The 14,070-nt window shown below is 34.2% G+C and overlaps 1 protein-coding gene across 3 annotated transcripts in view; it reads right to left on the reverse strand.

Annotated features, from left to right (window-relative positions):
- Nudcd1 (NudC domain containing 1) overlaps positions 1 to 14,070 on the reverse strand; it is a 55,583-nt gene that overhangs the window by 33,574 nt on the left and 7,939 nt on the right. For all 3 annotated transcript variants that reach the window (XM_074069059.1, XM_020180834.2, XM_074069060.1), the window contains exons 3-4: positions 3,586 to 3,771; positions 320 to 500 (exon numbers count right to left, since the gene is read on the reverse strand). In XM_074069059.1, the coding sequence (XP_073925160.1) occupies positions 320 to 500; positions 3,586 to 3,771 (367 nt within the window). The remainder of the gene's footprint in view (positions 1 to 319; positions 501 to 3,585; positions 3,772 to 14,070) is intronic.

Below are 14,070 nucleotides of genomic sequence, written 5' to 3' on the forward strand. Positions count from 1 at the left end.
AAATAAGCTGGGCATGGTGGCGTGCACTTATAGAACCCAGCTATGCAGGAGGCAAGGTAGGAAAATCACAGTCCAAGACCAACCCTGGACAAAAATGAAAGTCCTATCCAAAACATAACTTCAAAGAAAAAAATTAAAAGAGTAACAATTATATTAGTAATGGGGTTGGGAGTAGACATTAAGAAGAGAAAAGGTGCTAGAATCCTAACACAATGCCCAATAAAAAGCAAACTGCATTTACGGGAATAAATCTGCATTTCAAAACCTACTAAATGATGGTAATTAAATATAGCAATTCATAATTTTGTTCCATTTTTACCTGTATTTTTCTTACTGATAGTGATCCACTCCAAAGAAACATAGAAACCACTTCCTTTCAAATCCGATTCCTCTTTCTCTATTCGAAGAAGTAGGGTAGCTATCGAATGTTCTTCAGATTTTAGCAATGAGATACTGTGAATTATGATAAAAGGATTCCCAAGTTCTTCATTAAACATAATCTATAATAAAATTACACAGACAAAAATGTGTACATGAATGCCTATAACATATATAAAATTCTAACAATCCAATAATTATTTTAGATACTAGTTTTAAAAGGAATCAAAAAGTAGAAAGTACTTTAAATATAAACTGTAAGTTTAAATAATGTTCCTGAAGGAAAGAACTTAAAAAATATCTATTTGTATAACAAAGAAAACTGATCAGTAACTCTTGGCTTCAAAACAAAGAAAGTAACAGGGCATCCAAATGGCATCTAAACAAGAAAGAGAACTAAAAGCAATCTCATAAAAAAAGAATAAGGGAAAAACTATTCTACACAAAAAGAGGGGCAGAGGCAGGTCAGGGTTCACTCCTTCATCATCTCTTCCCCATCTCAAATATGATTTATTTCTGCTTTCTTCTTCTTAGTTTCTGGATACTGAGTAGAGTCCTGAGCATGTATGCTTTTTTTCCTATCGTTTTCACTTGATTTTCTGTTCATTTCCCAGAAGTTTACAAAGAACAAATCACTAAAACCTTCTTAATCTTAAAAAACTAAAGAGCCCATTTACATTTAAAAGATAATTCAACAAACTACTCAAAATATAATCTTGAAGTTGCCCACCCCAAGCAAATCCAAAAACACATAGAATTCTATCAAAATTTTTGTACCATAAACACAAGACCTAAAAAGCTATCATATTTTCATTAGAGTAAATACTAAATAGAGGTTTTTAAGACTGATTTCTAAACAAGATTTACAAGTAAGTGAAAAAATTAACAAAAGTGAAAAACAAGTTAGTTCTTTTTAAACCTACATCTGGAGTCCCCTCATATCTGCTCCTACTTGAAAGCGTTGTAGTAATCACCATCATCATCATCATAGGGAGATGATATGGGGGGACTAATGGAAGGAGGGAGGAGGAAAAGAAGAGATACTGAGGGGTAAGAAGGATTAAAGTATGCCACACACACACACGACAGTTTAAAACTCACTAAATACTGTTTGAAAAAAAGTGGGAAAAAGAGCAGAATAGGAATATAATGGAGGGGGTGAATTTGTTCAAAGTACACTGTATGCATGTATGGAATTATCACAATGAAGCTCCCTGGTATTATTAATGTATGGTAACTCAAAAAAATAATGAAACTATATTTAAAAGGCTTCTAGAAAGTAGAAAACAAAAAGTCAGCTATAATGTCACCAATTTCCCTATGAGTTGAAATACTTTTGCCAAAATTATTCAAATAGTAGGTGTTTGTAATTCACTCAAAAGATTTCCACAAACAGAAAAACAGAATACCAGAAACCCTCAAATACTCAAAACTGAGAAGACAGATGCTTTTGTTTGGCAAAGAGATGAAACTAAAAGCAAAAAGAGAAAAGGCTAAGTTTTGGCAGGTCTAAGCAGCTTAATTATTATTGTTTTCTCTTTCTACTATGAGGGATAGGGACTAGAATGAAACTAGAAGAGGACTTTTAAAAGTTGTTAGGCTGAAGTTTCTAGTCTTCTAGAATCTCAACTATGACCCTGTTGATAACTCACACCCCCATCATATTAGAGCAACACATTTAGGAAGTAGACAGTCTTCCCTACGTTCTTTAGTTTCTCTTTCTATGCTTGCTTTACTCATCACCACCGTCCTTGGCTCCTTATTCCTTACCATGCCCCTTAATCACTTCTGCCTTTAGCTTTCCTTTTGCTACATTAATTCCACTAATTCTCTCAAAGTCCTAGAACTTTGTTTCTTTTCTTTTTTTTGGTGGCACTGAGGTTTGCACTCAGGACTTCATGCTTGCTAGTAGGCAGGTACTCTATCACTTCAGCCATTCTACCAGCCCCAAAAAGACTTAAATTTTTCATTGGTTACCAATATTATTGATGGCCTAATTTGTATCAAGGGGAGATACATAGCAGAAACTAAAAGAATTACTTGTAGTGGAATCTGGTGTTATTTTTAAGCTGAGAATGACTTGGGTCAGTTTCTCTCTTCATGCTCAAAACCAAGTGCATCTACACAGTTAAATAATAAATTTTCATTTATATCTCTCTTGTTCATCATTCTTAAAAATCCTTCCAACTGTTTTAGCTCTCTGTTCTAAAGAACACCACAATACCTCAGTATTTTTTTTAAGCTATTACTGGAAGCCATAATAGAAAATGTCACAATATCCAATGCATATTTAAAATTGTGAATGCAACAGCCTCTTGTAAAAAAAAATATAGTTGTGGTTATTCTTTTTTTTTTTAATTTTGAATGTAGTGCAATTTGGTAATATACCATTTAGTAAAACTTAGTAAGATAGGTAAGTCATCTGGTTTCAAGGCTCTGCCTGGTTTTTCTCAAGTAATTAAAACCTGTTATCTATATCTGTTGATCTGATAAAATTGTTTTATAATGTGTAAACATATTACACTTGTATATCTTTATTTACTCAAAACTAAAATCTACCTGCTGAGATTTAGATAGAAGAAACACTACAACATAATTAGTATAATTCAAAGTAGTCAAAGCAATAAATCATTTGGTTTTCTACTCAGTATCATTTAAAAACAGGCTCTGGAGAAATTAATTCCTTATTTATTTCCATGAAAATCCTAACTTACTCCTCAGATTTAAATCTGCTTCATATTTCTGGCATTGAAGTAAAAATGGCACTTTATATATTATCACATAATTATAGTTAAATTACAATGTATTTTTCTAAGTATAGAATATTCTGGTAAACTCACAATTGCCTCGTGTAAACAGATCAGCAAATCTAATATGAACACAGAGAAGAAAAACATCTCAACATAAGCTATGGCCACCTCTTCTTCAAGAAGGATGCAGCAATGCAATGCAGTACTTTCTGTATTAAAGAAAACCTGAGTATTTGCTGAAAAATCAATTCAATTCCTCAAAACAGGAATGATTAACATTATCAGCTGTATAAAAGGAATATATTTTATATTTAATTAAAAGGAGACCCAAATCATTATGTTAGAAAATCAAGGACACATGTAAACTGTTTTTGAAAACTGTTACTTTAAAATAAGAAACACCTAATTTGCATATTTTCTGGACTTTGTATAAGTCTTAAAAATAAAATAACCTCACCTCCCATTTTTCAGAAGCATTATTTCCACGTTCACCTGTTCCAATGACATACAATCTTCCAGTCCCATCTGACAAGGTAACCCAAGAGGATGAGGTGAAATGGATGGATGAACAAAGTCGATTGTCATAAGCTGTCAAATCTGTAGGAAGTCGAAACACCTCCCGGGGTTTTCCTAAAGCAGTGTCCTAAAAAGAAGTGAAGCATAATAAATTAATTTCTGACTCTTTACTAATCCATAAACACACAAAACAAGTATCTGTAGTGTAGTTGTTTCTTTTCTTCCTTTTTTTGTGGTACTGGGGCTGGAACTCAGGGCCTTCACCTTGAGCCACTCCACCAGCTCTATTTTTGTGAAGGGTTTTTTGAGATAGGGTCTTGTGAACTATTTGCCTGGGCTGGCCTCAAACTGCAATCCTCCTGATCGCTGCCTCCTTAGTAAGATCTCCTGCCAGCTTTGAATTATGAGCTATACTACTGATACCCTTCTAATAAACACAGTAGATGACATGGATGGTATATGATCTCTAGGACTAGATCTTTAAATACTTTACATATATTGCCTTGTTCATTTTCTGGCTCCCTTTGTCTTGAGTTAGCCAGCTTGGAGGTTCCAATAAAGGAGCTTTGACTACCTTATTTATAAACAAGCAAATAAACATTGTTTCTAAGTAAACATTTCCAGTGGTCCACTACATGCCCCTCACTGTATCTAATCTAGTGAGTAATGCAGGGTTACAAAATCACTATTCTCCATTTCATACATGATTATAAATGCTTCAAGTCATTTTCTTTTAGATGAATGTTTACACATGACTGAAGATAGTAGAAGTCTAATTAGCACATAAATTGGTACAATATCTAATAGAATGAAGATAAGTATATAAATGTGAAATCAAAATTAACTAACTTAAAACATAAAAGAATACACAGTGCTTTACTTAATTGAGTTAAGGGTTAGTTAAAATAATACCTACAAAAACAACTCACATCTTGAAACATTCAGTGCCTTTGCTGAAAAAAACTCAGCTCTGAAACAGAGACCAAATCAGAATCCACCTCAGGACACCATGAATGAAAACCCCAAAGATGACCATCCAGGTGTTAACAGAAAAAAAGAAAACTGACCCAGAATGACAAAAACAATGAATGCCTCTTACAGAATCTCCTGGGCCTTACTTAGCTTAAATGACACCTTCTCAGGAAAGCTTTTCTTAACCACTTCATCTGTTATGGTTTCATGTGCTCCTTACTTTTTTACTGCTCTCATCACATTTTATAATTACATATTTATGTATTTGTTTCTCTCATGTTGTCTCTCCTACAAGAAGGGACTGTGCTTGTCTGTCCTCTACTATATCCTTACCACTTGCACAGAACTTGGTGCAATGCTTATTCAATGAACAAATAAATGAATGAATGGATGAACGAATGAATGGATGATACAGACTTTGTGAGTCTTCTAACTTGATCAATGTGACATTAGCTTCGCAGGATGAGAAAACACAAAGAAAATATGGTGTGCATAGGTTACAAAAGATTTGCTCTGTTGGGCCCCTGTGTGGTAATGTGAATAGATAAGGACTCACACTCAGGATATATGAGGAAACACCACGCTGTGCATCATAGATGCGACATGTTGTGCTGTGCTATGCTCTTCTTGAGGGATAAGTTTTGTAAGCTGTGAAGTAAGAGAGGGGAGACTAAAATGGTGATGTCCAAGTGCCTCAGAATATTTGCAGAAATAAGAAACCTCAAAACTAGAATTGGGTTCATGTCCGGCTGCAGCTGTCAAGAGCTGAGATTAGCAGTGATGTTCATAAACCTAACCCTCAGCCTCCACTATGCTCAGCTGTACCCCCTCCACAGACTCAGCTGCCAGTAGCTGCTGGTCCATGGACAGGCTCTCACCACTCAGGAGCAAAATGAGAATAGTAAGAGCAATGTAAAGCTAGACATGCTCACTTTTTATGCCAATGACTGTTATATTTGCTTAATTGAGTTAAGGGTTAGTTAAAATAATGAATTTTATTCTATAAATGCTAAACTAAATTATTTTGAATAACCTCCACTGACAGTGTTACTAAGTATCCTCATAATAATACCTTATGTAACTGTCATCAATAATATCCAGGTTTCACCCACCTCCCTTTTCCTCACCAAAAATACTACAATAACTATGATCAAGGGTATTGAAAATCTTTCTGGGGTAATATTTCACAGCTGATTTGCAGAAGGACTAAAGTTCCATTGACTAATGGAACACTTACTGACTATAATGTAGAAAGCATATTAAATAAATGCTTTGCTTTTTTGCCATCTCATTTAATCATCACTGAACCCTATGAAGTTACAATGATTATACCATGTTGAGGAGATAGATTTAAAAAGATTAAATAATTTGCATGAAACTCCACTGCTAGAAGAGGTCAGGGTCAAGATTCAAATCCTGGTCAATCCTCTCCAAAAGTTGGTATTCTTTTTCTATTGCACATTTTCTAGAGAAGAAACAGCCTGCCATGTTTTTCCTGAACAAATGACTCCTCAGATCTCCATGCAATTTCTAGAATAACACCCTACCAAGAAAGGAAAAAAAAAAAAAAACACTTTGACTGCAACTGCCATACTCAGTTTCTCTTCAGGTTGTAATATATTTTTAATTAAGGTTCCTGAGTCATAGTCATGGCTGAAGTAGCTAGCATAGTATCTGCATAGCAAGCATGAGTCCTTGAGTTCAAACCCCAGTACTGCAAAAACAAACAAACAAACAACAATACATATATATATATATAGCTATACTACATTTAAGTGACATTATAAATAAGTATTAATACCTAAAATGTACATACTTATACAAAATTTCTAAATAGGAATTTGGGGCCCTCTTATAAACAAAGAAGCTTTGAATTAGTGACATACTTTTCCAATATATGTACATTATAAGAGGGCATTATTGAAGTTTAAAAATGGTCAAAATTACTAGACAATGACATTTAAAATTTTGTCCTTTTAAAAGAAAGTGATCTTTTTTCTGAAGAAATACTTTCATCACTAATAACCATTAAATTCATTTGGAAGACAGTCCTCTTTTTCTTCCTCTTTATCTTTTCTGGTGAGTCTTTAAAAATAGGCATTTTAATCAATTATAGTTTAATTAATGTCATTATGTAAAATGAAGCTTTCTTGTATTAAACACACAAAGCTCCAAGAACTTACCCCTCCCTTTTATTATTTTTTAACCTGATAACAGCTGTTACTTAACTCAGCTTTTTAAAAAAGCTGAGAATCAGGCATAGAGATAAATATACTTGCATACAAGGGGCTGGACTAATAAGTAGTTGGAACCTGTCAATCCAAGACACAGTCTTATAAATATATACTTATGTATGAAATCCAGTAACTAGATCCTAGAGATACCACAAAATGACATTCTTCCTTAGTAGCAGAAAAAACATAGCTTTTCATGTAAATGGGGAAAAAAAACTGTGACAGAAAAAAACCCCTAAATATTAAGAAACTGATATTACCTTAAAATGAATCATAGTATCTTATAAAATAATGATATATGGAATTGCATTTTAAACATATTTTTCCTATTATCTAAGACACACTTCCTACTTCCTAAGCACACTTCTTCTCAAATGACATTTCTCAAAAATTAAAGATTAAAAACCCCCAGGTAAAATTTACTTGAAAGTATAATGCCTCTATAGAACTGTGTGTTGTACTGCTGCCATCTGCTGGCTCCTAACAAAATCAGACAAGCAATGTGTGCACTTCAAATCCTGGGCTTCCATAACAGCCTTCCACTTTGAATAGTGTTTAGTTTAGATCTAACAAGGGTGATCATTTACACACCAGCCACATAATATTTGTGCATGTATGCCATTGACTCAAAAAATTACATAATAAAATGGGTATTAGAACAGTCTACCTTCTACTACACAAAAAGCCAAAGTCTAATCAATGGTTAAAACTTTCCATCTGTTCCCAACACAGAAGCTCAAAGACTAGGCTGATTTCCTTTGCTACTGATCAGAGAAATAATAAGAAATAAGTATGTAATTCTCCTGTATCCTAAGAGCAAGGATCCTCAAGAACTAGTCACCACTGAAGCACAGGCAAAATCACCTAAGGTGCTCAATAAAATTTTTATTCCCAGACCATGACCAACATTGACATACTGAATCAGAATCTCTGGGGATGATACTGAAGTTATTTCTTTGTTGTGATCAATCACTTCAGGTGATTCTGAGGAGCAAGAGTTTGAAAAACAAAGAAAGACATTGAATTACTGAAGCAAAAACAAACTAAAAGAACCTGGAACATCGCTCTTTAAAAATACAATAAAGGCTAGGTGTGGTGGTACACAGCTACTCAGGAAGCAAAAGCAGGAGCACTGCAGTCCAAGGCTGGTCAGAGCAAAAGCATGAGACCCTATCTGAAAAACAAAAAGCAAAAAAAGGACTGGGGGCTTGAGGGGTGTTATTCAAGTGGTAGAGTACTACTTGCCTAACAAGGCCCTGAGTGCTGTTAAATCAATTGCCACAAAATCAATGGGAGAGGTGATTAGAAAACTACTATTGAAAACAATAACAAATACAATATTATGATTTTTTATTTAATATATAAAGAACAGATCATTCTAATCTTAAACTATTCCAATCTCCAGAAAAGTAAGAAAGCTTCTCAATTAATTTAAGAAAGCTAGAAAAACTTTTGTTGATATAAAATTAATATAAAGCAAATATATTTGCTGATAAATATCACCAAAACCAAAAAAATAAACTAGCATGGACTGGTGAAATATTCTAAATAAGATGTCAGAAATAGAATCAAACAATATATCAAAAATATACTTTTAACAAAAAGGTGTATTTCAGGAATTTAGTATTTAGGAAATTAATACCTGCTATAATTTGGATAAGGAATATCCCCTAAAATCTTACGTATTAAAGACTCGGTCCTCAGCTTGGTTCTACTGGAAGGTAGTGGAATATTTAAGAGGTAAGGTCTAGTGGAAAGCCGGTAGGTCAGATGGGATGTGATTTTAAAGGGGTTTGTGGGACCCCAGTCTCTTTCCCCTCTCTATTCTGCTTCCTTAGCCATGAGGTGAGTAGTTTCGCTCTACCAGGCACTGCCACCATGGAGTTCTGCCTCATCACAAGTCCAAAAGAAATGAACAAGGCCAATCGATCATGCGTCAGAACCTCCAAAACTATGAGTTGAAATAAACCCTTTCTCTTCATAAATTATCTCAACTACTTGTTATAGTAATGGGAAGCTAACACAATATCAATTTAATTAAGCACACTGAAATATTAACAAAAGGCACATGATCATTAAAAATAAAGTGAGAACTAAAAAAGCATTTCATAAAATTTAGCAACCATTTAAAAAAATATTAAACAGAAACAGAAGTCACAACCTATAAAACAATGAAGTTATTTATCAAAAACGAAGATTTATTTAAGTAAAACTTAAAAGTGATTACAATAAATCCACATGCTAACAGGGACACCTAAAACCCTCATTATTGTTTAACATTGTCTTGGAATTTCTAGCCAGTGATAGCAGGACAAAAATGAAATGAGAATGTTATTTCTATTTTTATAGACAATGGTAAAGAGATAAGACTATTTCCTTTTGTAGTATAATTGTATATTTAGAAAACCTAAAAAGGAATAGTAAAAGTTAGTGAATTATCAAATGTAAGTGTTTGCTTCCATGACACATAATTTTTATCTATTAATAAACACCTAGAAAAGGAAACAGAAAAATATTCATGAGGCAAAAAACTGTAAAATATTAAATGACAAATTTAATAAAAGAACATAAAGAGAAAACTATGAAAATGTTACTTAAGGCCATAAAAGTAGGTCTGAATAAATGGAAAGACATACATTTTCTGGGAAGGGGGAAAAGGCCATAAAAACACCAAGTTTTCCCAAATCAATATATATTCCTAATCCTGGCCAAAAAAAAAAAGAAAAATATCTGGAGATTTCAGTCCAGAGATAAGCAAAGAGAAAGTAAGGAACTATAACCAGTTGCTCTGTGATATCCACAGAGAAGATAAAATAGGTGAGGAAAATGAATCAAAAAAATTAGTCTTTGCTCTGAATCCATGTTGAAGAACTATTTTAACATAATTACAGTTTCTGATTTACCATGGAAACTTTCCAGTAGAAGAAAAATATACTGATAAATCAATACTGCTTATTTATATTTCAAATGCAATTTTAAATTTTCATTCCAGATTTCCAACCAATCTTTTGTGACTTAAGTTGGAACTAGTATTCTAAATCCTTAATACCAATGAGTTAACTTGACAATATCAAGCTCTTGGGCCTAATTGTGAACCTAGCCATGCCTCCCACCCAGTCCAGCACAATAGTAAATAGAATTACATTTCCCTTCCTTAATACAGAATAATGTGACTACCCCCATCCCCTCAAAACCTGGCTTCTGTCACCATGCCAACCTCATTGCTAGCCATAACTTCATACTTTCTAGTTCTTTTCATGTATACTCTATGTTTCAGCAATATCAAGGTAGAGTACTGATAAGGAATGATCTTGCCTGTGTAAGCTTGCCAAATAGGTCTATTAAGTTGTGTCCCAACTGCATGGCAAATTATAACTCATCCTTCAAAACTGTTAAAGTAGCAGCTCATAAAATCTTCCCTGAACAGTACATTCCTTAATAACATCTAAATTTACTCCTTCATACAACTTCTGTATCTTATTGATAATTCCACTATTGCATATTATCAATTTATTTGTGCACATGGCTACTAAGCACTTAGTAGCATTAAATAACTATTTGACAAAAATATTCCTATTCAGGAAAATTATCTCAACAACTTAAATATATTTAGGAGTATGTCTTCAAGTGCATTTTTTTTCTAGAAAACACTGATACTAACTCAGTAAAATAGAAACAAACAGAAATAGTTTCAAATGAGCCTTTGAGAGATATATAATAAAACTTGCCTCCTGAAGTAGAAGAAACAAGACATTTGTTTAAACGGCTACCATGAGATTTCACTGAAAATGTTCCCCTAAAAGCAAACTACTTCTATTTTACTAAGAAAAAGAAAAAGTTTAAAGTGAAAAAGGAACGAAGAAGATTTCACTGATGAATATGGTGGAAACTTTTAAAAACCATATCAGATGCCACAAGTAGGTCAAATTAACCACGAGTGCACAGTATCAGGAGCTTTGAAACATAAAGACCAAAAGAGAAAGTTTGATTCAAGTAGTATGAATAATCTTTTTTACAAAAAAAGGAACAGTATTATAAGAACTGGATTATAATAAGGGAAGTACATCTTCATAAATTACTCAATTTTTTTCTTTTATTTGGTTAAGACAGGCTTACTTTTCTTGTTCGCCAAAGAATTTAAATAAATACAAGAATGACTTTAAAAACCATGACATAGAACCTTTAATCTGTCAAAAGGCAAGTAATATATAATTTACAAACTTATAGTCAAAATGGTTATTTCAGAAATATGGTCCAATCTGTAGATTAGTCAGGTCCCAGCTTTTAGCTAATAACTTTGTCTGCCAGCAAGTTTGAAGGCTGGAATTAATGTAGTAGAAAAAGTAAAACAATCATCCTAACTGAAAATTAAAACAACACATTATCTGGAATGATGCTTTATGTAATAACATAATTAAGTACTAGATTGAGTCTTACAGATTATCCTATTCAACTGTCAAACTTGTCTTTGCCAAGAAACCCCCTCTATAAAAAATTTCATAAAGAAAAGACAAACATCTACAGCTACATATACAGCAGCTAGGGGTTGGAGTAGAGAGTAGGCCTTCCCTGCGTATGCAGCTCCAAGAAATCCTCTAGACCCCATGGTTTTGAAGACAATAGTTATTTGGTTTAGTGTTTTATTTTCTCATGAAGACATGTAGGCCCCCAAAAGAGGAAGTGACTAGTCACAGACTAGTATGTTCCTAGTAGAGCCAGGTCTAAAACAATATATACTGTATTAGTCTGCTAGTGCTCCCATAACAAAATAACACAGATTGGCCAGCTTAATAGAAGTTAATTACAGTCTGAAGCCACAAGTACCACATCAGGTCCTATATGGTCAAATATAGGGGAGGACTCTCTTCTTGGCTTGCAAATGTTACCTTCTTGCTATATCCTCATGTGGCTTCTACTCAGTGTGCATGTGTGAAAGAGAGAGCTCTCTCTTCATCTTCTTAGAAGGCCATCAATCCTATTATATTAGATCACCACCCTTTTGACTTCATTTCATTAATCTTAATTAACTCCTAAAAGTCCTAACTCCAACTACAATCACACTGGAAGTTAGAGCTTCAGATGAATTGAGGGAGACATAATTCAGTCCTTAGCAATATCCAAAAATGTTTAGCCTAAGAGTATACAGTAAATGTGTTCTCCCTGTAACAAACACTACACTTGTCTCTTTGAGAAACTAGAAGCCCATACAGGAAAAAAGACTTAAATTTCCTTTAAAATTTTTTTAATACCTACTTTTTTAATGTGAAAAATTTCAATCATATATCAAAGTAGGTAGGAAAATACAACGAATCCCTATATACCCATTGCCCAGCTCCAATAATTATTAGGTCACGGTCAAACTTGGTTTCCATATATGTATGTACATATACCTACATTGCTAAGAAGAAACTTAGTCATTCCAACTGATGTATTTTGGTACTTATCTCTAATAGGACTTAAAAAAACTGCTTAACGTGGTGACGCCCATCTATAATCCCAGCTACCTGGGAGGTGGAAACAACAGGTTCGTGGTTTGAGGTCAGCCTGGGCAAAAACCACAAACCACAAGACACTATCTAAAATATAACTAAAGCAAAAAGAGCTGAGGGCATGGCTCCTTAAGTAGTAGAGTTCTTGGCTAGCAATCAATGAAACCCTGCAGATGGCCATTGTTTGACTACCTAGCCTCTAACTGAATAAGCCAAAATATAAGATCACCTTTTATAATCATATTATAATTTACAATATCTGTGTATATTCCATTGGTTCTGTTCCTCTAGAGAATTTTGACTAATACAGAAATGAGGATGCTGCTGTGACTTTACCTAATGATGTGGTTCAGAAGTCTTTTGAATTCATTGGCGGGAAGACTTCGAAAACATTTGGAGAAGTAGACTAGAAAAAGCCTAGAATGCTGTAAATAGAATAAAATGGGCAATTCCTGTGGGAGCTTAGAAAACTAGAATGTGACAGCAATGCAGACAGTAAACATTGTACTCATGAGGTTTCAGATGGAAACAAGGATGCTACTGGGAACTGAACCACAGGCCGCTTTTGTTAAGTTGTGACAAAAAACTTGTCTACATTTTTGTCTGTGCCTTAAGTCTTTGCATAGGGTCAAGTTTAATGGTGATGGACTAATTAATCAATGGAGGAGATTTCAAGGAGGCCCAGCATTCAGGCTGTTACATGGGTATTGCTTGCTGCTTTTAGGCAAGTTTACAGTGAGAATCAAGAACAACAACAAAAAGTTAATACTTAAGAAAACAAGAGGACAGATTGTATCTCCTTTGTTCTGGCAAGTAACAGAATGTATTTGTCTACTGATTTGCTTAGGCCTTTGGAGCCACCTATAAGAAAAAATTTATCACTGCCAAGAAATGCCTAACTTTTCTTCCCTAACATTTTTGAGATAAAACTGCAGAACGCACACTTATACCTGGATTAGAAATAATAGGAAAGAGCCTGTCAAGAATATAAGCCATTGCTCCAGAATAAGAATGAGCTTTGCACTGCTATTATCCATTTATAGAGGCTGGCCCCAAACCCTAAAACATCTGGTCCTGTACAGAAAATAACTCATACAGAGTTCACAGCTCATGTAGATCTGACCGTCAACAGTATGAATATTCCAGGAGCAGCAGAGGAAGCTCCCTTAATGGAGTGGTTAACCGGGAATTAAGTGAAGACTAGGAAGCAGTCTGTCACAGAACTGAAGTAAGAGCCACGAGAAACAGGTCCAGTGACAGTAAGATACAAAGCCTGTTCTAGAACTAAAAGAGTTTAGCATTGCTAGAGTACAGTGTACAAAGAGGTGGAAGACAAGGCTGGAGAGAAAGCATTATGTAACGAAATAATGAAAACATTATGCCAGGGTGAAAAGTTTTGTACATATACATCACTTTGTGTTTATACTTGCATATTCGTTACTGTTATGGCACTGTGACCAAATATCTGACATAAACAACTTAAAGGAGCAAGGATTTATTTTGACTCATAGTTTTAAAGATTTTAATCCATCATGTCTAGCTCTGTTTATTTTGGGCTTGTGGTAAATCAGAACACCATGGCAGTAGGAGCATGTGAAGGAAGAGCCTTTTCATTGCAGATAGGAACCAGAGAAAGAATAGAATACAGGAAAGAACCAGGGCAAGACACAGACTCCAACGACATATCACAATAACCTACTTTCTCCAACTAGGCCCCACTCCCTATTTTTC

This window comes from Castor canadensis, chromosome 3 (assembly GCF_047511655.1).
Source record: "Castor canadensis chromosome 3, mCasCan1.hap1v2, whole genome shotgun sequence".
Classification (NCBI taxonomy): domain Eukaryota; kingdom Metazoa; phylum Chordata; class Mammalia; order Rodentia; family Castoridae; genus Castor; species Castor canadensis.